Genomic DNA, 26,864 nt, shown 5'->3' on the forward strand with positions numbered 1-26,864 from the left:
ACTATTGCCAGAATGTTGTCAGGTCCTGTAGCCTTTGCAGTCTCCAGTGCCTCCAAATGTTTCTTGATATCACACGGAGTGAATCAAATTGGCTCAAGACTGCTATCTGTCATGTTGGGAACCACTGGAGGAGGCAGAGATGAATCATCAACTTGGAACTTCTGGCTTAAGATTGGTGACAAGGCTTCAACTTTATCTTTTGCACTGATGTGCTGGGCTCTTCATTCATTGAAGATAGGGATATTTGTAAATTCTCCTCCTCCAATGAGTTGTTTAATTGTCCATCACCATTCACAAATGAGCCATTGGTTGTGGGAGCGCTTCACTTTGTCTATCACCTGCTGCTAATGCTGGTTGGCATGCAAGTAGCCCTGTTTGGTAGTTGCACCAGGTTGATAAATCATTTTCAGGTACACCTGGTGCTGCTCCTGACATCCCTCTCCATGGAATCAGGGTTGATCCCGTGGCTTGATGGCAATGGTTGAATGGGGAATGTACAAGGCCACAAGGTTAGAGATTGCGTGGAATACAATTTTGCTGCTGTTGATGGCCCACAGCATCTCATGGATGCCCAACCTGGAGTTGCTGGATCTGTTCGAAGTCTGACCCATTTAGCACAGTGATAGTGCACATACACAATACAGATTATTCTTAATGTGAAGGCAGGACTTCGTCTCCACAAGGACTGTGCAGTGGTCACCCTTACTGATACTGTCATGGACAGATGCATCTACAGCTGGCGGATTGGTAAGGATGAGGTCAAATATGTTTTTCCCTCATTGGTTTCCACACCACCTGCTGCAGACCCGGTCTACCAACTATGTCTTTTAGGACCTGATCAGCTCGATCTTTACTGTGCTGCTGAGCCACTCTCGGTGGTCGACAGTGAAATCCGCCACCAAGAATAGATTTTGTGCCCATGCCACTGTGGTAGAGATATGATCATGTCCAATGCTGTACTCCCTTCTCTCCTGAAGCTTCTTCAAGAATCAAGATGAAGGTTTTATGAATAAATCAAGCCTTGATTCAGGGGATGATACTTGTGAGGCAGAACAGTAGCTTTAATAAAGTACTGAATAATGTGAGCAGTACAAGGAAATTATATTCAATTATTATTAAACAAAGACATACCATTACGAGCAAAGATGACTGATCAGAAGGATCCACAATGATTAGATTACCTACTGTGTGGAAACAGGCCCTTCGGCCCACACCGACCCTCCGAAGAACAATCCACCCAGACCCACTCCCCTGACTAATGCACCTAACAGAATGGGTAATTTAGCACAACCAATTCACGTAACCTGCACATCTTTGGACTGTGGGAGGAAACCGAAACACCTGGAGGAAACCCACGCAGACACTGGGAGAATGTGCACAGATAGCTGCCCGAGGCGGGAATTGAACCCGGGTCTCTGGAGCTGTGAGGCAGCAGTGCTAACCACTGAGCCACCGTGCTGCCCCAAATGAGTGCTTAATATTTCTTATTATCTCATTTCTATCCAAATGGAAGCAAAGTACAAGAGAGAGCCCTTTCAGAGCGGAGATGGAGTTGTTGCGTTCAAGCTAAGTTACACAAGAATCTCTCAGCGGCATTCAAACCAGTCAAACAAACTGGTGCAAGTCTCAAATCAATTTACTAGATAAACACAGGTTTACACACCACATTCTTAGCTAACGAATAAAACTTATTTCACTAAACAAATAAAGACAAAGGAAAAGCCCAACATTGTCAATTAACTGGACCCATCTTTCAACTTGCAGCACAAAAGTTAAATCAACAAATTGACTGTTGAGATACTGAAATTCAATATATTAGCTATGTTTGATTAAAAACATACCTTGAAGATCAAAAAGTGAATTTGCAGAAGTGGTTTTCTCAGAAGGTGCCTGGGTTATTGGTTTAAGGTATGTTCTATATCCTTTCAATATTGAGGCCATGAAACGCAAAAAAGCTTCCTGGATTTCCATTTCCAATGAAATCATCTTTTTATGCCATGAAAAGTCAGCCTCTATCGGCGTCATCTCAACAGCAGACCCTTCCTGTGCTCTCCTGTGAACTGCAGAAATCAACATAACTCAAAATGTCCACAAACCAAAGCAACTAAATTTGTTGATAAGTAGACCAGTCCGCATTTAACTTCACTTTGAAACTTAGTCAGCCAACCAGAGTATGAACCTAATGGAAAGGAACTGAAGTGTGCTCAGAAACTGATATCTGGAGTTACAAATAAGAATTGAGCTGACTGGAATATGTTATAGTTTCAACAATATTTTCTATTTTCTAAATGAGGACAGAACAGAAAATGGCAGAAATTATGATTATTTTGTAAAGAACAATATTGGCAGCATAATTGGAATAGCACGTACTTTTTCAGATACCATGACAAAAATATCTTGGAGAGGGCATAGCCCTCAGTAATTCTTCAGCTTGATGATGATCCATCAATTTAAAATGCTCAGAGCATGAGCAAATAAATGAGAAGAAATTAGAATAAAATTTACACGTTGTATGTATTCAACTTTAAGCCATAGGTACATTAACCAATATAACAGTTTAAATTTATGTCGTTTAACTCAAAAAATGAACAGAATTTGTGTTGAATCTCTATTTTGCTGTATTTTTGTTGCTTAATTAAAACCAATGGCTAACTTAAGCTCAAAACCTGGAATCAGCATAGCTCCATCTACCCAGAAGTGTAACAAGATTACTTAAGAGTGAGTGAAGTTAATTACAATAGTAGCCTCGATTGACCTTGGACTAGCAGGTACCCAAAAAGCAAAACGCCCATCCAGCGTTACTCAGTGCTCCTGGATTGTCACTGTAATCTAACGATTAGATGCAGCAATGAACACATTAGTTAAGTCTAAGGTTGCCATCATCTTCGGGAAGCTGACAACAGGTATGCTTTTGTCTTTCAAATGATATCTCCACAGAAGAACTTGTACTCTTAAATATAGAAGCAATGCTCTGATACTAAAAGCTTAAACAGATATTTTTATAAAACCTAAAAAACTGAGTAGAAAAGGGGGGTGGATTTCTGAAACTAAAATTATCAAAACAAACTGGTATCCAATTTCGGAAGAGCAAATTCTCACATTTAATTATAGATTGAGAATAACAACATTGCAGTTTCTAAATAATTATTCCAATTAGTGATTACGTTATAATTTCTAAAAAATGAAACTATTCTTCTGTTTTCTTACTCAGTGAAAGTTGGTTTTGTAGATTCACCAATGAACTGAACAGTGTCTTCCCAGGCTTTTTTGGAAGCTGCTTCCAGTTTAAATTTTTCCGATCATCAGATCTACAAAACAAAAGCCAGAATAAACTTAATCAATAATGAGCATTCTGAGGTCAGGTAGGACACAGTATGTAAAGCAAACCGTCCTTTACCGTATTCCAACAATGTAGCTCAACTCCAATCTCAACTACACCTGGCTTGAGTACAACTACATCACCCAGTCAGCCTCATGTCCCCATACCTCCAACTTATTTTAGTTAGCCTCAACTAAAATTTGTAGCTTTCCAGAGTCTCCCCAGTTTTGTTTCTTATAACTTTACCTACTTACCCTCAGACTTACACTGGCTTCCAGTCTAAAAATATCTGAAATTAATATTCTCCTTCTCATGTACAAGCCTCATGGCAGCCTTCCACTCTCTCTCTACAACCCCCTGCATTTTTAAGACTCACCATTCAGCCAGTGTTCCTCAATGTGTGTGCTGAGTGAACGCCCAACTTCTTGCACCCACCATTGGCAACCATGCTTTCAATTACCAAGGTCTTGAAGTCTGAAATTCCCTCTGCTCTCTTCAAAATCATTCCTTAAAACCTACCTCTTGGATTACACTTTTGGCTACTTAAGTATAGGACTCTAAGTCAATTAAGTAGACAAGAGTCATGGAGATGTACAGCATGGAAACAGACCCTTCGGTCCAACTTGCCCATGCTGACCAGATATCCTATATCTCGTCCCATTTGCCAGCATTTAGCCCACATCCCTCTCAACCTTTCCTTGACTGAGTGACAAGTTTTGCCTGAATCACATTGATTCATTGCCTGAGGGTGATTTACAATATTAAGAATCATCAAATGAAAACAACAAGTTTTGTTGCTCATTTTTGAGTTCAGTTCCTGGACTAATATCATCAGGCTTTTCTTTTTCATACACAACATTAACTTTCAGAGAGGAATTAGATGCATTTAAGTAACATTATAAGGCTATGGGGAAAGTGAAGTCAACTAACTAGAGAGCTCTTTTGAAATGCAGAGATAGAAACAAAACAAGTGGCCTTCTGTGGGGTAAACTTCTATAATAGAATAACTTAGTAAAAATACACAACTAGTAATTAAAATGTTTAACTCTGACTGATGAACAAAGAATTTCAAGGATTAAATTTCAGTGCTGACAGTACTATTATACTTCTATTACTTCCTTGGTTAAGGGAAAAACAAGAGCCCAAAAACTAGCTCGGAAATTCTTAACTCAAAGATAACAAAGAAGCCACAGAAGCAATACAGATGCTTACAGATATATTGTATTTGTATCCAGGTCCACACACACAACATCCAGGGGTGGATCATAAAGATCAAAATAGCGTGAATCAACACCTACAATAAATGGAATAGGGGCATTGAGGACTCCAGCGAGGGACAATGGACAAAGTGGAATATAAGGACATTGCCAGTGGAAAGGAAATATCATCTGAAAACACAACAGAAAACAAGTAAACAGTTTTAATACAGATTACTAGCTTTATACAAATCCAAACAGAATTTAGGTGAACACAAATACTTACAGTTACAACAGCTTCAGCCACACCGGTCAACACCGCAGGCCTGAGAGAGTGCAGCAGAACTTTGTTTTCCATCAAGACAAAATATAGTAAAGTCGCACAATTCTCGGCACCCAAGTTCATTAGCAAAGTGCTAAAGTTTGCTCCTCTAAATAGGAAAACAATGATGTTTATAGATACTTTCAGGTCAAATATTTGGCAATTATGCTTCAATACTTTCACAATATTGTTGCATATTAATGATTTAAATCACAAATTTAAATAAAACTTTAAAATCTGTTGAAAAACGTAAGATTTTATACAGAAGAGAGCTTCCCAAATAAAGCTTTTATGCACACTATTCCTGCTCCAGTAGAGGAACAAAAAGTTGTTAAAAATCCAATTGGTTTTTGTAAATTACTGCAATAAATATCGTATAACGAACAATTTTTGTGGTCTACAGTAACATGACAATCAAACTAAGAGTTGTAAACCATGAGATATCACATTGCAAGACCACAATGCTCCTCAAATATTCATACCTTTCATATTTTGTTTTAATATTTTCTTTCTCCTTTTCCAGAACTGATGAATATTTTTGCAACTATGCATACGTATATCACATGCTTAAGTTACAACAGCAGAATCACTCGCATGCATCTCTACATTACAGATTGTATTATTTGCGAAACAGAAGTATAGCTAAAGGGATACAGTCTTCTCCCTGCATTTTCATATGGAGATATCTCCTTGTATGTGACTAAATTCTTTAAATCAGGTCAGAAACAATTTTAAAAGCAATCATTCCCAACATCAACTTTTAAGATCAATTCTTCCATCACAGCATATTTAATTTTTAAAAAGTGATACTCGCTGCAAAAAATATTCAAATGTGATGGCAGCACTCAATCAATATTCCAGCCAGAGGAACAATAGGAATGTCAAAGCATACTCTCAATTCTGCAGTCACTATGATGACCCATGTTAAACAATGGCCAATTCAAGTGCTCTGATGCATTTAACAGTTAAACATAAATGTCTAGTTAAAACAAAAACATGATTTGTCCCACTAACTGCTTAATAAGTAATATACAATTTTATATATTGCCACAGAACCGAAGGTCAGGCTCATCCTTCTGCTCCTTGAAGTCAATAACTGAAACTTGACCAATCATTGTAATTAATTTGTTATAAATTCAGTAGGTAGCATAATGAACTGAACCTTTTTGCAAATGCACACCATCTGGTTCCTTGGATTTTAAATAATTGTAATATTTGTTTTGAACAATGAGATTAGACATTCTGTTTCCATATTTACAGCAGTGCAAAATCAGAGGACAAAACCAATAAGTTGTAGAGGTGAACTGACAGAATTTCTGAATCCAGAATTGCTGTTTTAGGAAGTAGTGTAACAGAAGTTCTAAGCAGAGATTAGGACTGCCTCAAAGACTTTCACTCTGATAGACCTTACCTTTAAATTATCAATGTTGGTACTGGGGATCCAAAGTGGAGAAAGTACTCCATTAGTATGACATCTTGCACATGGATGAACACACCAAAATTAAACCCTTTACACAAGCCATTTAATAAAAAGTCACACATGGTTGAGTGCATTAATGCAACAATAAAAAGAACTTTTCAGGTTTTAAGCAGAAGTAGTCAGTGTCAGCAGGCTCACAATAGCAAGAAAAAAAAAATGCTTTTTAATCGTCAAAGCTCCAAATTATGATTAGGGGGACGAGAGGTTGAACCACAATCAGGTGCATCTAGAATTACATACTGCCAGTAATCAGGCATGAACTTGGCATAAGGCATGAGTTGGAGGACAGTTGGCATTCAAAAACGTTCCTTAAGTGACATGTAATACTTCCAGACATTAATCATGGTGAGGTGTGGACACTGAAAAGTGTAGTCGTCACCATCATGGCCATTCAAACAGCAATAAACTTGTTTACTGGGGATCGATACAGGTTGTAATGTTTTACTTGATACTTATTCAGCAAGCTTATGTCTAATCAATGCTACATAAAATTAATTAAAATTATGGTTTTGCAAATATGTTTCCTTTGTAAAAACTAAAACAGTAATTGAACTAAGTTGTGCAAATCAAAACAAAGCCAAAGACAATTGGACAAAGACATAATGAGTGAGGCAAACAGAAGTGATCAAAGCCAAAAAGCAGAACAGGATAAAATAAGGAGGCTTTCATTTGGTTAGGGGAAAGAAAGATCACATGATTACTTTTCTGATTCCAGCTTACCTCAAAGGCAAGGGGGTTGAAACTGGCTGAGACAGGATCAAGGCATCAAGTGCCGACAGCTACAAAACAGAAGACAAATATTCAGTATCAAGTTCTATGTAAGTAAAAATGATAACATTCTTACATTGTTGTATTAAAAAAAATCAAGTTCAACTCTCCACAGCTAATTTTGTATTACTAGCAATGTGCATACACGTTACCTGAACCAAGATTCTTGGCCTCTGGGCTGATGGGAAGGGAACATTATGCATGAAGTGGGATATATGCCTATAAACAATATAAGAACAGTCTCAAAAAATGATAAATGGCAAAACAAAAGCGATTATAATTAGTATGCATTAAACAGAAGAAATGCAACAAACAGAAAACAGTATTACCGCAGCAAATGTCTCCAGGCAGTATCAATCAGTATTCTACTTGTGACCCAGTTTTGATACTGACTGACTGTTGTGCTGTACGTGAACTTCAACTAAATTCAAAGAACCAATCAACAAAAAGAAATAAAATGGGTAGGTATTAGCATAACTAACAGCACAACGTATGGTAAAGAAATACAAAAGTCAATGGTCATCAGAAACGTGCCTGTAGCTTTTCGGCTCAAGAAAGTGAGGGCTTCCAATGAATTAACACAATGTAACTGATAGATGAACTGCAATTTTTGCTTTAGAACAAATAGAATCACTACTTTATACACCTATGACATGTTGGGGAGGGGAAGATATTCTATTCACAAGACAAGATGAGATTCAAAATGTTGGATTTACTCTCTTAGGAGAGGGGAGATCGGATAAACCTAAGATAGATCATGACAAGGAGAAACATTTCCCATTAGCTGATAGTGGGGGGGGGGGGGGGGGGGGCTTTAAGATTTAGGAATACATAAGGAAGAACTTTTAAAAAATAACCCAGAAAGTGACAGTGACCTGGAACTTTACCCAGAAGGGCAGTAGATGGGGAAAGAAAGAAATTTGGAAATTTTGAATGAAATAATCTTGCAGGATGACAGGGACAGATCAAGGGAATGGACTGCTCGAAAGACAGCCAACATGAACTAAATAGGCTGGAAGACACCCTTCTCCAAGTGATCAGACTCTAAATGATCACTTTTGGCAATTAAAAAATGTAATAATTAGAGCCACTGCAGTTAATTGTTTTTGGTGCTGGCTATCATCCAAGTCCCTGGCTTATATCCTGGGCTAACTGGTGAGAGGAACGCAGGAGCTGTATTGATGCCTCAAACAAACCACAATATCATTCTTTGTCTAGTACAAATTTATTGGTAATTCAGCATAAATGGAGAGCTTCACTCAAGCACGATAGGATAGCTAACATGGGAAAAGAAAAGCATGACACTGGTGCAACAGTGTCTTTTGACAACAAATAAAGGCAGCACATTCTAATTCTAATTTATACCATGCCTAATGTGATGCACCCAAATGGATTGATGACATGGGAAGTCTTCCACTTCCAAATACCTCACCTTGACCAAAGCATTCAAGATTTTTCTCATGCTAAAACCTGCTAAATCATTATCCCATCCAGCGAACTGCCTACTGAGGAGCTTACACTAAAACTTATTAATGCTCCCCTGGTCAGTTTGCATGTTCTAACCTTGAACTCATTCAAACCTCTGATTCCATTACCCCATTCCATTTTAATTCCTCATCCTTTACTTTTGTGCTTTGTGATCTTCATTAGTTCCCAGTCTAACATATCAAGTTGAAAATATTAATCTCTTCATGGTCGCACTTTTCTCCATCTCCAAAATCCACTCATATACTTCTTTGATCACCCTCACCGCCCCTTCTGAAAACAGCGTACAACCACCATTACGCACACTAGCAATGAGATGCCCAGATGAAAACAAAATATTGCTGGTGCTGGAAATCTGAATTTAGCAGATCAAGTGCTGAAAAAAAACTCAGCAGGTCTGGCATCATCTGTGGAGAGAGAAATCGGGTTAATGTTTATGGCTCTTGAGAGCTGAGTTTCTCCAGCACTTGCTCTGCTTAATTCAGATTTCCAGCATCAGCAATATTTTGTTTACATCTGGGCATCTCATTGCTAGCGTGCTGCTTTCCTGTGCTGGTGGGCCTAATTAGAAACAGGCTTAGAAACCTTAGTGTTGTACCTTCAGACATGTGCAAATGTTCACCAGATAGTCCAGAAAAAAAAAATTATCTTACTTTTGAAAAAGAAACATTCAGCTCAGGAAATCTCATGGATATGGTGATTGACACTCCTGGAAGGTCTTTTTGTCCTTCCAAGACAGTATGGCTGCCTGAATCCACAGGTCAAGCCATCTTTAGTACCATTTTAAGTGCCAGTTTTAAAAACCAAAAGTCAATTTCTCAAGATTTCATGCTGTTTACAGTTCAAGATTAAGAATTATGTGCCTTCTCAACTTAGTAGACGACAACAGCTTGAAATCAACTAGGCAAAAGTGAGGATTGCAAATGCTGGAGATCAGAATTGAGAGTGTGGTACTGGAAAAGCACAGCATGTCAGGCAGCAACTGAGGAGCAGGAGAATCGACGTTTTGGGCAAAGCTCTTCACCAGGAATGAGGCTGTGAGCCGAAGGGGTGGTGAGATATAAATGGGGGTGTGCGCGCGTGCGTGCATGCACGTGTGTGCTGGGGGAGGATAGCTGAAAGTATGATAGGTAGATGGAGGTGGGGCTAACGATGATAGGTTGGAGAGGAGGTTGGAGCAGATAGATGGGAAGGAAGGTGGACAGGTTGGACCGTGCCAGGTTGGACCGTGCCAAGTTAGAAAGGTGGAACTGGGTTAAGGTGGGAGAAGGGAAAATGAGGAAACTGGTGAAATCCACATTGATGCCGTGAGGTTGGAGGGTCCCGAGGCAGAGGATGAGGCGCTCTTCCTCCAGGCATCGGTTAGTTAGGGAGTGGCGATGGTCTGCCACGATGGACTTTGATGGAGGGGAGAGTGGTTGGGTTTCTGGTCACGTTTTTGTCTGCTTACTATGTGCAAAAATACCTTGCAAAAACTTGTAGGACATGACATCACCACTCCGTAACACTTGACGCCTGAAATCAGAGGGCAGAGGCCTCTGGGAAAGGAAAGACTTCTTTTTATTTCCATCCAGCTACATAAGTCAGTGTTTTCTAAACCCGAGACCATACCTGTGTAGGGCCTCCCATCCAACCACCTCCTATAACCTTAAAGACCATGGAGACATCAGGTAAGCGCCTCTTCTTTTTTACTTTGTGATAAGGGAACTGGTAGAGATGGCAGTGCAGGGAAAGGAATGTTCCTCCTGCATGATGTTTCAGGTGACGGACACCATTAGTGTTCCAACCAATTACATCTGCAGGAAGTGCACCCAACTCTTGCTCCTCCAAGACCGTGTTAGGGAAGTGGAGTGGAAGCTGGATGAACTTCGTATCATTTGGGAGGCAGAGGCTGTGATAGATAAGAGTTACAGGGAAGTAGTTACTCCTAGGCACATGGCTCAGTGGTTAGCACTGCTGTCTCACAACACCAGGGTCCCAGGTTTGATTCCAGTCTTGGGCAACTGTCTTTGTGGAGTTTGCACATTCTACCAGTGTCTGCGGGGGTTTCCTCCGGGTGCTCCAGTTTCCTCCCACAGTCCAAAAACTTGCAGGTCAGGTGAATTGGCCATGCTAAATTACCCATTGTGTTAGGTGCACTAGTCAGAGGGAAATGGGTCTGGGTGGGTTACTCTTTAGAGGGTCGATGTGGACTGGTTGAACCGAACGGCCTGTTTCCACACTGTAGGGAATCTAATCTAATCTGGGCAACAAGAAAGTTGGGTGACTGTTCTCAGGGGGAAAAACAAAAAAAAAACAAAGTCAGTGGAGGTATCCCCTGTGGTCGTTGCCCTGAAAAGGGGCAACGTTTTGGATACTATTGGGGGTGGGGGGGGACAACTTACCAGAGGTATGCAGTGGGGCCCAGGTCTCTGGCATAGAGCCTGTCCCTGTTGCGCAGAGGGGAAGGAGGGAAAGGAGGGAAAGGAGGAGTGTGTCGGTCATTGAGGACTCAATAGTTAGAGGCTCAGATAGAAGATTTCTTGGGAATAAACGAGACTCACAGTAGGTGTGTTGCCTCCCAGCTGCCAGGGTCAGTGATGTCTCAGATCCTACCTATGGCAGCCTGAAAGGAGAGGGTGACCAGCCTTAAGTCATGGCCTATGTAGGTACCAACGACATAGGTAGAAAGAGGGATAGGGATGTAAGGCAGGATTTCAGGGAGCTAGGGTGGAAGCGGAGAGCTACAACAGATTTGTTATCTCTGGTTTGTTACCCGTGCCACATGATAGCGAGGCAAAGAATAGGGAGAGATATCAACTAAACATGTGGCTGCAAGGATGGTGCAGGAGGGAGGGTTTCAGGTACATCGATAATAGGGGCTCATTCTGGGTAAGGTGGTACCTTACAAACAGGACAGTCTTCACTTGAATCAGAGGGGTACTAATATCCTGGGTGGAAAATTTGCTGGTGCTATTTGTGTGGGTTTAAACTAGCTCAGCAGGGGGATGGGAACCTGAGGTGTAGTTGCAGTGCAAAGGAGGATGAGAGTAGGGAGGACAGATACAGGATTTCAGGGTCACAGGAATGTGCTGGCAAAGAACAAACTGGTTTGAAGTGCGTCTACTTCAATGCCAGAAGTATCCGAAATAAAGGAGGTGAGCTTGCAGCATGGATAGGTACCTGGGACTTCGATGTTGTGGCCATTTTGGCGACATGGATAGAACAGGGTGAACAGGCGGTAAAAGGAGGGGAGGTGTGGCCTTGTTAGTCATGGACAGTATAACGGAGGCTAAAAGAACTTTTGACGAGGACTCATCTACTGAGATAGTATGGCTGAGGTTAGAAACAGGAGGAGAAGAGGTCACACTGCTTGGAGTTTTTTTTTATAGGCCTCCATAGAGTTCCAGGGAGGTGGAAGATACGATTGGCAAAATTATTCTGGGTAGGAGTGAAAGGAACAGGGTGGTCATTATGGGGGGCTTTAACTTTCCCAACATTGACTGGAAATGCTATAACTCTAGTACGTCGAATGGATCAGTTTTTGTCCAATGTGTATAGGAGAGTTTCCTAACACATTATGTCGAAGGGCCAACAATAGGGGAGGCCACATTGGATCTGGTGCTTGGTAATGAACCAGGCCAGGTGTTTGATTTAGTTGTAGGTGAGCACTTTGGAGAGAGTGACCATAATTCAGTTACGTTTAGTTTAGCGATAGAAAGGAATAGGTACATGCTACAGATCAAGAGTTATTGATGGGGCAAGGGCAATTATAATACGATTAGGCAAGAATTAGGATGCATAGAATGGGGTAGCAAAATGCAGGGAATGCAGGCAATGGAAATGTGGAGCTGGTTTAAAGAACAGATATTACGTATCCTTGATAGATACATCCCTGTCAGGCAGGGAGGAAGTGATAAGGTAAGGGAACCGTGGTTTACTACAGAAATTGCATCTCTTGTTAAGAAGAAGAAGGAGGCTTATGTGTTGATGAGGCAAGATGGAGAGTTACAGATCAGCTTAAAAGGATTTAAAGAGAAATTTAAGAGGAGCAAAGAGAGGACACGAGCAGTCTTTAGGAAGTGATAAGGTAAGGGAACCGTGGTTTACTACAGAAATTGCATCTCTTGTTAAGAAGAAGAAGGAGGCTTATGTGTTGATGAGGCAAGATGTTCAGATGAGGCAAGATGGAGAGTTACAGATCAGCTCAGAAGGATTTAAAGAGAGTGTTAAGAAGAACAAAGAGAGGACACGAGCAGTCTTTACCAAATAGAATAAAGGAGAACCCTAAAGCTTTCTATACATATGTGAGGAATAAGAGAATGACTAGGTAGGAATAGGGTCAGTCAAAGACATAAGTGGGAAGTTGAGTGCGGACCCTGTGGAGATCAGACATGTGCTAAATGAACATTGCTCATCGGTTTTCACTCAGGAAAAGGAGAATATTGTAGAGGAAAAGAATGAGGTACGAGATATTATACTAGAAAGAATCGAGGTTAGTTCTAGAAGGAGTGAAAGTAGACAAGTCCCCTGGGCCGGGTGGGATTTACCCGAGGATTCTCTGGGAAGCTAGGGAGAAGATAGCAGAGCCTTTGACTTTGATATTTGAATCATCATGATCTACAGGTTTAGTACCGGAGGACTGGAAGATTGCAAATGTTGTGCCCTTGTTCAAGGGCACTAGAGAGAACTCAGGTTATTATAGACCAGTGAGCCTTACTTCTGTTGTAGGAAAGGTTTTGAAAAGGATAATAAGAGTAAAGATTTATAATCACCTAGCAAGCAATAATTTGATTTCAGATAGTCAACATAGTTTCGTCAAGGGCACGTCGTGTCTCACAAACCTCACTGAGAAGGCAACCAAGCATATAGACGAGGGTAGGGCAGTTGACGTGGTATACATGGACTTCAGTAAAGCCTTTGATAAGGTTCCACATCGTAGGCTGCTGGAGAAAATGCAGAGGCACAGAATTGAGGATGATTTAGCAGTTTGGATTAGAAACTGGCTTTCTGAAAGAAGGCACTGAGTGATGCTTGATGGAAATTATTCAGCCTGGAGTCCAGTTACTAGTGGTGTGCCACAAGTGTCTGTTTTGGGACCACTGCTGTTTGTCATTTTTATAAATGATTTAGGCGCAGCATAGGTGGATGGATTAGTAAATTTGCAGACGACACTAAAGTTGGTGAAGTCGTGGACAGTTTGGAAGAATGTTACAGGTTGCAGGGGGACTTAGATAATCTGCAGAATTGGGCTGGGTGGTAAATAGAGTTTGATGTAACTAAATGTGAGGTGATGCACTTTGGGACGAATAAGAGAAAAGCAAAATACTGGGTCAACGGAAAGATTCTTGGTAGTGTGGATGTGCAGAGGGATCTTGGAGTCCATGTACATAGATCCCTGAAAGTTGCCACCCAGATTGATAGTGCTGTTAAGAATGCATATGGTTGTTAGGTTTCATTGGTAGATGGATTGAGTTCCGGAGCTGCAATATCATGCTGCAGCTATACAAAACACTAGTGCGGCCGCACTTGGAATATTGTGTACAGATCTGGTCCTCATGTTTCAAGAAGGATGTGGAAGCATTGGAAAAGGTGCAGAGGAGATTTACCAGGATGTTGCCTGGTCTGGAGGAAAGGCTGAGAGACTTGGGTCTGTTCTCATTGGAAAGGAGGAGGCTACGAGGGGATTTGATAGAGACATACCTAATAATCAGAGGATTGGATAGGGTGGACAGTGAAAGTCTTTTTCCTAGGATGATGACGTCAGCTTGTATGAGGGGGCATAACTACAGATTTTAGGGGTGATAGATTTAAGACAGATGTCAGAGGCTGGTTCTTTACTCAGAGTGGCAAGAGCATGGAATACCCTACCTGCCAATGTAGTTAACTCAGCCACATTGGGGAGATTTAAACAATCCTAGGATGGCGACGTCAGCAATACTGAGGGCCAAAGGGCCTGTTCTGCGATGTATTGTTCTATGTTCTCCTTTGGGACCCTCCAACCCCACAGCATAATGTGGATTTCACCATTTTCCTCATTTCTCCTCCCGCCCATCTTATCCCAGTTCCAACCTTTCAACTCGGCACCGCCTTCGTGGCCTGTCCTACCTGCATCTGCCTTCCCACCTACCCGCTCCACCCTCCTCTCTGACCTATTACCCCCACCTCCATGGACCTACAGCACTCTCAGCTACCTTCCCACAAGCTCAACCCCCTCCCATTTATCTCACCACCCCATTGGCTCATAGCCTCATTCCTGATGAAGGACGTTTGCCCAAAATGTCAATTCTTCTGTTCCTTGGATGCTGCCTGACCTGCTGCACTTTTCCAGGACCACACTCAACTACAACATCTTAAAACTAATGGAAATTAAAATCTTACAATCACTACTTTTTACAATTTTATATTTTGGTATTTTTCTTTATTTTTGATTTTAAAAGAATTTGCATTGAGCTCTTAAAACGTTACTTGGTAACACTCAAATGTAGCTGAAAATGTGTTGCTGGAAAGGTGCAGCAGGTCAGGCAGCATCCAAGGAACAGGAGAATCGACGTTTCGGACATCAGCCCTCCTAAAGAAGGGCTTATGCCCGAAACATCGATTCTCCTGTTCCTTGGATGCTGCCTGACCTGCTGCGCTTTTCCAGCAACACATTTTCAGCTCTGATCTCCAGCATCTGCAGTCCTCACTTTCTCCTCGAACACTTAAATGTAAGTTATATTAATCAGGAAAACATTAACTGTGTTCTCATCACCTTTGTTTCACTTTACCATTTATAATAGTTTAATAATTACTTAACAAAATTGTTCTTTTAACATGTTATTTAGTCACTCATTCCAGTTACAGCCAGAGTATGGCTCCAAAACTTAAGCGAGAGTCCACAAAAGGCACTTTTGCTGTAGAACTCTTCAAAAGACATCTCCATAAGAGCTACAATTGACAATGGTTGACAACATGACTGGGATATTTACTATACTGGATGTAAGTTTGCTCGCTGAGCTGGAGGGTTCGTTTTCAGACATTTTGTCACCATACTAGAGAATATCAGTGAGCCTCTGGTGAAGTGCTGGCATTATGTCCCACTTTCTATTTATGTGTTTAGGGTTCCTTGGGTTGGTGATGTCACTTCTAGTTTTTTTTCCCCTCGCAGGGGGTGGTAGATGGGGTCCAATGAGCAAAAAGTTGGTTGAAAGAGTTCCGGTTGGAATGCCATGCTTCTAGGAATTCTTGTGCATGTCTCTGTTTAGCTTGTCCGAGGATGGATATGTTCTCCCAGTCAAAGGGATGTCCTTCCTCATCAGTATGTAAAGATGCTAGAGATAGTGGGTCATGTCTTTTTGTAGCTAGCTCATGTTCATGCAACCTGGTGGCTAGCTTTCTGCTTGTTTGTCCAATGTAGTGTTTGTTACAGTTCTTGCAATGTATTTAGTAAATTACATGAGTTTTGCTTGTTGTCTGCTCTATAGGGTCTTTCAAGTTCATTAGCTGCTGTTTTAGTATGTTGGTGGGTTTGTGGACTACCATGATGCCCCGAGGTCTCAGTGGTCTGGCAGTCATTTCACAGATGTCTTTGATGTAGGGGAGAATGGCTAGGGTTTCTGGGTACATTTTGTCTGCTTACTGTGCGCAAAAATATCTTGCAAAAACTTGTGGGACAAAACAGCAGCACTTCACCAGAGACTCCCTGAATATATGTATTACGATGACGAAACATCTGAAAACGAGCCTTCCAGCTCAGCTAGCAAACTTACATTCAGGAATCTCAACCTGAGTTACGAATAGCCTCAAAATTCACTAATATTTACCAGAAATCAGTGCTCTATGTGAACCTACTGCCCATTAATCAAAATTTGTAATTTCAACTCCTGGAAAATAACAGGATGTATAAACAGACCATTTGGTGGAATGCTTTACTACTTAATCTGTAAATCAGCTGAATCTGCACTTCCAGACTCAGCATAGATAATTATGTCTTTTTGGATTCCAAGATGCTCAAAGTTTACAAGTATTTACAAAAGCATTCAGATCATAACTTTGGGATATAAATGCAAGACAAAAACAAATCTGGAATGTAGATCAGTAAAGTTAAAACCATATGAAATAGGCACAGCAGAAGATCATTTGGCCCCTCAAGCCTGTTCTACTGTTCAGTAGAATCATAACTGATCCAGGACTCCGCACACCCACTTTCCTGCCCTTTCCCTATAAACCCTTTATTCATCTACTGATAAAAATCTATCAATCTCAGCTTTAAATAAATACAAAACTCTCGCCCCATAGCTCTGTGTGGCAAAAGTTCCTAAGATTCTCAAACCCTCTGAAAGGAGAAGTTCCTCCTCATCCCAGTCTTAAATTAGCATCCTTTTATTCTGAGACCATGCTGTCTGGTGCTCGACTCCAATCAGCGTTTACCCTGTCAAGCCCCTTAAGAATCTAATGTGTCTCAATGCAATCACCCATAATTCTTCTAAACTCGATCTAAGGGAAGTCCCAAGCTGTTTCACCATTGCTCATAAAGCAAACCCTCCATTCCGGGAATCACACTTGTGAACCTTCACTGAGCTGCCTCCAATGAAATAAAATCTTTTAAAATATTGGGGGACTATGCTCACAGTATTCCAGATGTGGTCTTATCAGCACCTTGTACAGTTGCAGTAAGACTTATGCTCTAACTGCCCTGAAATAAAAGCCAACATTCCATTATCCTGTCTGATACCCTGCTGCACCAGCTTTTTAACTTGTGTGTGTTTGGTGCACATGTCCCCCCACTCCCCCCCCCATCTACTCTGGTTCAGACTTCCTCCAAAATCTCTAATAAATTAGTCAGACACAACGTCCCTATGCGGACTCTGTTTGACTCGATTAGAATTTTCCGAATGTTCTGCTATTACTTACTTCGTAATTGATTCCGATATTTTTCCAACAATAGATGCTAGTCTAATGGCCTATAGTTAGCTGCTTTTTGCCTCCCTTCTTTTTTGAACACGAGTGACATATTGGTAGTTTTTCGAACTATTGGTGCTTCTGCAGAAGCAAAGAATATTTCTAAAATTACAACCCATGTAACCACTATACCTAGAGCTACCTCTTTTAGGACACTAGGATGCAAGCCATCAGTTCCAGGGACCATCTGCCTTTAGCCCCATGAGTTTGCTCAATACTACATCTCGTGATGGTGATGGCACTTCAGTCCATTTCCATATTCTTTAGGATTAATGTGATGTTCATAGTATTTTCTACTGTAAAAAAAAAATGCAAAATACCTAACTCCTTTGCTATTTCCTTGTTCCCCATAACTATCTCCCTCAATCTGTGTTCTAAGGGGCTTATGTTCACTTATCTATTTAAAGCAGCTCTGGTCAGTTTTCATTTTCCTCACCAGGTTGCCCTTGTAGTTTATTTTCTTATCTTTTTAAGTCCTCCTTTGCGAAAATCTAAATTTATCTTCATCTTTGGAGGTAATCACTAACTTTTGCCTCTTTATTTGATTTTTCTTTCAATTTAATACTCTCCTTAACTTCCTTGGCTACTCTGGTTGGGTGATCCTTCTTTAAGAAACGTTACTCCTTTTCTAGGATATGCTTTTGCTCAGAGCCAAGAATTACCTCCCTAAATGTGTGTCACTGCTTGGTTACTGTCACTCATACTCATCTCTCTGCTCACTCCACTTCAGCTAACTTCATCCAATTTCATTGTCATTCCCCTTTCTTATGTTAAATTCAATTGTTTCTGATCCAATTTTCTAACTTTGAAATGATGATAATATCTTCAATCCAGATCATAAAATCCAAAAGCACCAGTTTATTGGCACATAAACACAAGATGAGGAGCACCTGCGGCATTGAAATGTTAAGTAACTATGGCATTTTCAAGTACCATGAAACTGATGGAGGCCAGGAGTGGTTATCCAAACACCAAAAGTAAGCTTGCTGTAAGAAGTGCAACACTGAGTCATTAAAAGCTCAGCAAAAATACATTTGCCAGCCTTCTGACCTCAAACTATCATATTGGCAAATTAAACTGACATGTTCACAAGTTTGCAATCAAGCTGTCATTACACAGGACACATTTATAATACAAGGTTAGTGTATTAAGGATATAAATGTGGAAATAATTTCTGACTAGAAGAAAATCAAATAATATAAAAGTGACTGAATGAACACAGTGGAGAGAATTGTGCTGAAATGTAAAATCCATCGTATTTCATTACTGTTTTGGATAAATTAAAATTTGGATAAATAAATTACTACTGTTTAGTAATTTATGTCACCATTTTATGTCTCTGATACATACTTATACTAGTTAAAACATTAGACAATCTCACATGAACTTCTCAAATCTCAAACATTTGGAATCCAAGACAGAAAATAATTTAAACTCCAACTTAATTGTGAGGGAGCAAAGCAGCACCTAGAATCTAACATGCAGCAGCTTGACTGTATAATGAAATCTTTCAGTAACCAAAAATATAGCCAAAGAGCAGGGGCAAATCATCCCAAACTACCATTCAGAACATTTGCTAGAAGACATGTAGACCTGTGGATTATCACTTAAGATAGAATTGGGTACAAATCATCTTGATGTTATCATTAACATTAGTCATCTGGGATCAGTTTGAATGGACTGTCCACAACTCAGTCATTCATACTTATCGTGGAAACCTAACCCTATGAACAAAGTTAACATACAGCTTTGACAGTACTTTTGGGAACACTCAGACTTCTAAAAGTAAATCATATTAGAAAATATACATACTTTTCAATGGGCAAAGGATGAGGTCCAGAGACTGAAAGCTTGTACAAAAACATCAAGAACTTGCGAAATGCCTCAAAAAATGGCCAGCGTGAGAGAAGACAGATGCATTTATTGGTATGCACAGACTTGGTGGTGATGAGCTTCTTGCCCACAGCAGTGATGAGGCCCAGTTGCATGAGCTGTTTCTCAGTAAGAACTTCCATTGGGTAAGGTTCATAAAACTGGATAGCTGCACCGTATACCTGTTTTATTCGATCAAAAGACATGTAAATTTTGTTTCACAACTAAGAAGACAACACTAGATCAAATGGATCCTTCCAATCAGGATACGGTTTGGCATAGCTGGTCAACAATCAAATAACTTCACCGTATGTCCTTCAAAATCTGTGATGAACGTGGACTCCACAACTAATCCTTGAGACAACTAACTTTAGAGATTTTGTTTTGTCATTTACAAATGCACAAAGGGCCCATATCTAATTGAATAAATATTCACCTCGTACTGATCTATCAACTTTTGCTCTTCCCAAGAGAATAGGTTCTGTTTCCCCTGACAATGCTGGCCACTCTCCTGCATTGTCTGAAATATGTCTGTCTTTTAAGACACTGTCTTTCTGGAGTGGTATTCATTGACACACCTTATTCCAGAAAATTATAATGAATGTTGAAATTAAGTAAAGTATAATGACCTTTAAGTACGCATATTGGTATTAATTTGTGTGAAGTGCAAATCCACATTTTGTTATATGTGTACACAGGTATCCCCTGTTCAGTTATGGACTGTACAACTGGAGTTTACACTTGGAAACTCACTTCAGAACAGTAAATAAATGGAGTGAAGTACTTGCATCTCAATTGAGTATAGAAGCATTTATAACATACTTTCTCAAACCTTTGGATACTTAAAACCCATGAGTCATTTGATGCACGCCATAAAATGATGGCATTGCCTTTATGTAGGAAAACAGCAGTCAATTCAGAAGTTGATTTCACAAACAATAACCAAAGAAGAATCAATTAAGTGTCTTTGTGATGTTGGATGAAGGAGAAATTATTAGAGCACAATTCCAGTGCTCTTCATCAAATAATGATACGTGATCTCTAATATCCCCCAGGAGGGCAGATGATTTAATAGTTTAATCCACCATCTCATGCAAGTCTATTACTACATATTTGGATTTTTATCGGAGTTTATTAGATTTGATTATTTACAGTGTGGAAACAGGCCCTTCGGCCCAACAAGTCCACACCGACCCGCCGAAGCGTATACCACCCAGACCCATACTCCTACATTTACCCCTTCACCTAACACTATGGGAAATTTAGCATGGCCAATTCACTTAACCTGTACATTTTTTTTGGATTGTGGGAGGAAACCGGAGCACCCGAAGGAAACTCACGCAGACACGGGAAGAATGTGCAAACTCCACACAGAGAGTCGCCTGAGGCATTGCCTTTATGTAGGAAAACAGCAGTTATTTGTATTATTTGTATGCAAGAAATATGTGACCAGGCTTTTCCTTCTAAGCTTACCTTCTCTGCTGATGAGGCAGTCAACACAAAGGTAGAGAAAACTGGCAGTGGGTACTTAGTCTGGGGAGCCCAGCATTCAATTGTAGCTCCCATGGGAAGACAGAAGAGAGGAACTGATTCAGACAGTGGAAATAATTCATAATCATCTTCAGGATATCTGCATATTAATCCTGAGGAGAAAGAAAAGACAGTGTGGGATGTACTTTAAATTTTAGCTTCATGTAAAATGCAGCTCAGCTGTAAAAACTGTCATCTCATTTACCTTGCTAACTTGTTGGGCTGAATACTGTACATTGTGTAATTTACTAAATTCCAAAATAGCTACATAAGGTTTCAGTAACCACTTGAGAAACACCACAACATTCACTAGTCACAAAGCATTGCTTTTTGGAAGAAACGTGGTGTAAGAGATGTTCAGCATCATTTGCTCTTCATTTCTGTTTGTTCAGTCTTACATGGTCTGGTTAGTGAAATATGCTTTTGAAGACCATTCTGAAATTCAATGTACGTGATCATTTGAGCACAATGCTACCGGCTTCATATGACACAAATAGAGCTCTTGGAATGCATGTCCACAAATCCCTGAAGGTGGCAGGATTGGTAGGCAAGGTGGTAAAGGAGGCATGTGGGATGCTTTCTTTCATGACGCAAGTTATTGAATACAAAAATAGATGTATTGCTAGAGCAGTACCAGACAATGGTAAAAGCACAGCTGGAATTTAGTTGTACAGTAATGGTCACTATACTTCAGGAAAGACGGAACTGCTTTATAGCAAATACAGAGGAAACTTACTATGATTTGAAAAGAAATGAGCGAAGACTGCCAAGGTTAGGCTTGTTGTTCTGAGCACAAAGACGACCAAAGGGTGACTCAATTCAGGTGTACCAAGTAATGAGGGATTTGGAGGCAGCAAAAAGGCAACATCTGTTTCCCCAAGAGAAGATTACAGGGCACCATGAAATTAAAGGTGACTGATAGGAGGATTAGATGGGCCAGGAAGAACAAATTTACACACCCAAAGGATGGTAGAAATCTGGAATTCACTGTTCAGATTGCCTGTGGGGGTAGAAACCCTCAAATCATTTGAGTGTGTGTCTGGATTTACACCTGAAGTGCTGTTACCTGCAGGACAATGTGACATATGCTGCAAAGTGTGATTTGAATGGGCTGCTCATTTATTCAGTCAGAACAAACACAAAGGGATGAATGGCCCTTAGTTGCCACCTATCAATATATGAAGAACATCCAAAGCTATTCTGAAAAACCTATAATAACACGGCATTGCTCTGGTCCACGAGAGATTGAATATTCAACGATCTGCAATAACTAAAAGGAGAAACTGGAGAAAAGAAACAGCTCAACAAAACAGCATTTCAGAGCTTACTGCATCTGATACAGAATCTCACCATCAATAAATACAAACAGTATTTCTGAAACCTTTTATTCAGAAGACACAGGAAAAGAACCAGTTTTCACTATCAAAGAAATGACTAGTAACATGCATGACATTGTCATTGATGAAGATCTTTTAGCAGAATTATCAGGAATCAGGGTTGTTGGAGCAGAAACGTAAACACAGATGAGAAAAAAGGCAAAAAAAATTATATCAAGCTAATCAGGATGCAGAAATCAGCTTTGGTCAGGGACACTACACTCTAAACTGTAAATAAACTGAAACCATCAGCTTAGATAGGCCTAGCTATGTATGATCTCTCAGGAGATTATCTTGAACACTTAACTGATCTTAACTTAACTTTGTTCTTAAACATTTCTCACCAGACTCTGCATCACTGACTAGCCCTGCATTTATTACCCACCCCTTATTTCCATTGACTACGGACATCCATGGAGGGATCGTGTAGTGACTGGAACAAGGGACAGGTGGATCTCACTGACTAGAAGATCTTTGTTTAGGGTTGTAAACCTGGGTCAATCAGAGAGCCCTGGCTGACAAATATAAACTGGAGATTCAGAGTCTCCTCATTCCTAGGGACTGGCTCTGAACTGGCTGGTCAGCCCACCTACTGCACATATGAAAATAAAGGGTGACATGGTAATGGGATACCAGCCTCAGTGCAGTTATTTCCAGTCGCTACACCCACAGTATTGTTAGGAAGGAAGTTGCAGGAATTTGATTTTGGGAAAAAATGTTCATGCTGTCACATTGTTAGCCTAAATAATAATTAGAATTATTCCTGAAAAACATTGAACATAATTTGAATTAACATGAAATATTAAATTATTCAAAATTAACCCAAGAGATGAGAGAGAAATTAGAGTACCAAAGATAGCTAGCTTGAGAGCAGCCATGAAAGAAGGTTAAGGCCAAGGTTTTAATTAGTGGCAGAGTTGGCTCAAGGGGTTGAACATTCCACTCTTGCTCTCAATTCCTGTGTACATATCTACCTCTGCTGAACAAATCACCAGAGAACGGTTCTCCCCAAATTTTAACAGACATTTGATATAGCCTTTTGTTTTAGGTTGAAACTGAATTCCACAAGAACACTTATTCTGTTATCAGGCAAATTTTACCTGGAAAGATCTGTGCTGTACAGATAAAGAAGATAATGTTGTTAAGTACATGGCTCACTTGAGGTAATTTAGAAGCAGATTATTGTTTGACATGACTCTCAAACACTTAGGAATTCTTGAAACAGAGAAGCATCTTGAACTTCACTGAAAAATGCACAAACTGTGAAAATTTAATTTGTGGCAATCTATGGAGATATAAGAGGAGCTTAAACCAAGCTGGCAAATCAGACAAAGAGAAATTCTTGCACACATCTAAACAAAAAGGGGCATTACGAGTTAATAAAAGTTATCCATTGGGACTTTGGTTTTACAACTTTTACTAGTAGTTCTAATACAGGGCTCTTACAGAAACAAAAAAGTAAATTAGTTGATCAAATAATGTTGAAAACTTCTTTTCCATTTCATGTTCACTCATGAGCAAGAGTGTAACATTAGCATAATTAGTTTATCTAAAAGCTTTTAAAATGTATTACTCAAGTTACATACCAGCTTTATATGCAATTGAATTCGATGCAGGAACAGACTTCTTGTAACAAAGATAAACACTGGAACCCCACTGAAATAAGAACAAGTAGTTATTAATTCAGAGCTTCACATTCTTTTCTTAAGTTAAATACTCAAAACACTTCATCCATAAGCCAAAACAGAAGTGTTTCACAATTGTTGAAGGTACTAAATATATGTCTAAACATTGTCTTCTGGAGCTCAGTTTCTAGTCACAGGAACTGTCGGTTAATCAAATAAAGCTTTTCAGTGACAAAAAAAAAAAAAAAATCGGCATCTACAATGTGAAATGAGGCAGCAACATCTTCAGAAGCCTAGTGGCAAATGCTATCTATCGTGTATGCTAGGTTTGCCATTACCTCGATATGAACATTCCAGGTTGACCAGCTAGCTAATTTCAAACCAAGGGTTGAGCTAAATTCCATAACATTAGCAGATCATAAAACCATAATCTATGATATGGTATATCATTGTATACAAGGTCACTGGGTTCTCTGATTTGTCTGGCAAGAAAAAAGTATTGAGAATTGTAAGAAAGAATAGACTGGAGACCTGTTAATGTGCCTAAGAAAAAAAGGCACTCAGTCTAACTCCTTCATTGGAAATGAGAAATCACAAAACAAAGCCTGCACAAGGTATGGAAACCAAGATATGACTGTGTGTTTATGTGCGTATACGTGCACGTGCGTGTATATGTGCACGTGAAGGAGATGGAATATCCCAGGTAAACCTAAGGGTACTGAACAATTACTCCCACACTTCCAAAGCCTATCTGTTTTCCTCTTTCTCTTTTTACAATTTTCAAAATTTGCATGCCTTGACTTTGTCTCCAAAAGCCAAGTGGCAACCCATTATGGGGATATGATGATCTTAACAGAATCATCAATAGACTATTGATCCAGAAACTCAGCTAATGTTCTGAGGACCAAGTTTCAGGTCCCAACATGGCAGATGGCGGAATTTGGATCTGGAATTAAGGGTCTATTGATAACAATCAAACCATTGCCAACTATTAGAAAAAAAACAATCTAGTTCACTAATGTCCTTTCGAGAACTTTGTGCTACTGCACTACTAATTCGTAGAATCCTTACATTGTGGAAGCAAGCCATGAGTCCATACCAACCCACCTGACAGCATCCCACCAGACCTACCACCCGACGCTATTCATGTAACCCTGCATTTACCATGGCAAATCCATCTAGTTTTCACATCCCTGGACCTATAGACAATTTAGCATATCTATTCCACCGAATCTACTTATCTGTGGACTGTGCGGTGAAGCCAGACCATCCAGAGGAAAATGTGCAAACGCCACACTCACCAAAGGGTGGAATCAAACCTTGATAATTGGCGCTATGAGACCACAGTGCTAACCACTGTGCCACTATGCTGCCCACAGCAAATTATTGAATTCTATTTCCAAAGCATTTAACTAAGTTATCTAGGAAATATGGCAATCAATTTATACACAAATACCTCCACAAACAAGACAGTCACAAAATAAACAATTTTACTGAAATAAGAACAGAAATTGCTGGAGAAATTCAACAGGTTTAGCAGCTTCTGTGGAGAGATAGCAGAGTTAACATTTCTGGTCCAGTGTCACTTCTTCAATTCACTTACATTGTTAAGTAAAAATTATTGGCCAGAATCTAAACAACACACCCACTGCTCTTCAAATGATAAAAGTGGAACACTTGACATTTATCAGAGCTTCAATTTCATGGTTTAGACTTTCAGAAAAATTAGTAAGGCTCTGGAGGAAATTGGACAAGAACTTGTAGAATCCACAAGTGTGACGAAAGGGAAAATTTACTGCTGGATATGCCTTGTTGCTCTAGGTTTTCCTACACTGACATCTGCCAAGAACAATGGCACTAAACCAAGAAAACTAAGGAGACAGGATGCAGTGCCCAATAGGCAAGTGTTATAGGAGAAAAACCAATCATACTATTCCAATAACAAGATGATGGACATCATCCAGGACAAAGCAAGCAATCGGATTGGCATCCTGTCACCATTTTCTACATTCACTTCATCCACTGTTGGGCACAATGGTCACACCGAGTACAAGATACATTCATCAAGGCTTCTCTGACATCACCAAACAGTTCTAAAAATTGCCACCCCAGGAAAAGGAGGGAAAGCAGAGCTTTTTTGAATGCAGACCAAGGTCAACTATTCAAAATCCCCTGCACTCTCAAGATGGTCTCTCTCTCTTAAGGATGCGTGTGAGATTCCAAGTTACAAAGAACATTCCTAACACCTTAATCCACAGAGCAGCTGATACATTCTAGGCTATCCCGATAGCCTCTCTCAGAATCTATAGTCGAACCACCATCAATAGGATAACTACTACAATCAAAAGCTATACAGTATCAAAGCCTGTGGCCCTCGTGGTATTCCAGCCTAGATCTTCAAAACCAGTGAGCTGTTACTTTTGTCAAGACTCTATACACTCATCATATGAACAACACTGTTCAGTTGGTTATACTTTTTGTGCTTTGAGATGGATGTGTGAAGGTACTTGCAAAGTATAAGCAGGGCCCAAAACAACAGTAATATGTTTAAACAGATACACTTGCTTATTTGGATTTGACAACACCATTCCTAACCTCTGTCAGTTTGAAACATATTTAGAATCAATGAAAATACAACCAAGTTTGAAAACTCAATTCACTCTTACTTATTTTACATTATTTAGCAAAACAAAAACGAATTGGAAACTTTTATTAGGTCTATGCCCATGTCAAATTCTATCAGCAACACATGGGCAATTCTCCTACTTGTAGTGTACCAAATTACTTTTGGTCCTCGAAGAGAGTTTTATCAGGTGCCAACCGTCAAATGTCAACAAATGGTTCATCACAAAACTTACAATGCTTTATGAACAGTTCCTCAGGACCATTCCCTACATATTAACGCTTATAACGTAAGATGTTTGAGAGAGAGAGAGAGAGAGAGAGAGAGAGAGAGAGAGAGAGAGAGA

General features: G+C 40.0%; 1 protein-coding gene across 7 annotated transcripts in view; it reads right to left on the reverse strand.

Annotated features, from left to right (window-relative positions):
- The window catches only part of dennd4c (DENN/MADD domain containing 4C), a 152,712-nt gene that overhangs the window by 62,437 nt on the left and 63,411 nt on the right, over positions 1-26,864 (reverse strand). For 6 of the 7 annotated variants that reach the window (XM_043719121.1, XM_043719140.1, XM_043719156.1 and 3 more), the window contains 9 exons: positions 23,857-23,926; positions 20,838-21,007; positions 19,305-19,546; positions 7,238-7,304; positions 7,038-7,096; positions 4,802-4,946; positions 4,532-4,707; positions 3,208-3,308; positions 1,842-2,060 (listed from right to left, as the gene is read on the reverse strand). In XM_043719121.1, the coding sequence (XP_043575056.1) occupies positions 1,842-2,060; positions 3,208-3,308; positions 4,532-4,707; positions 4,802-4,946; positions 7,038-7,096; positions 7,238-7,304; positions 19,305-19,546; positions 20,838-21,007; positions 23,857-23,926 (1,249 nt within the window). Of the gene's footprint in view, positions 1-1,841; positions 2,061-3,207; positions 3,309-4,531; positions 4,708-4,801; positions 4,947-7,037; positions 7,097-7,237; positions 7,305-7,414; positions 7,501-19,304; positions 19,547-20,837; positions 21,008-23,856; positions 23,927-26,864 lie in introns of those variants that run through there. The other variant, XM_043719165.1, reaches the window with a different exon arrangement.

The sequence above is a fragment of the Chiloscyllium plagiosum genome, chromosome 2 (genome assembly GCF_004010195.1).
Source record: "Chiloscyllium plagiosum isolate BGI_BamShark_2017 chromosome 2, ASM401019v2, whole genome shotgun sequence".
NCBI lineage: Eukaryota > Metazoa > Chordata > Chondrichthyes > Orectolobiformes > Hemiscylliidae > Chiloscyllium > Chiloscyllium plagiosum.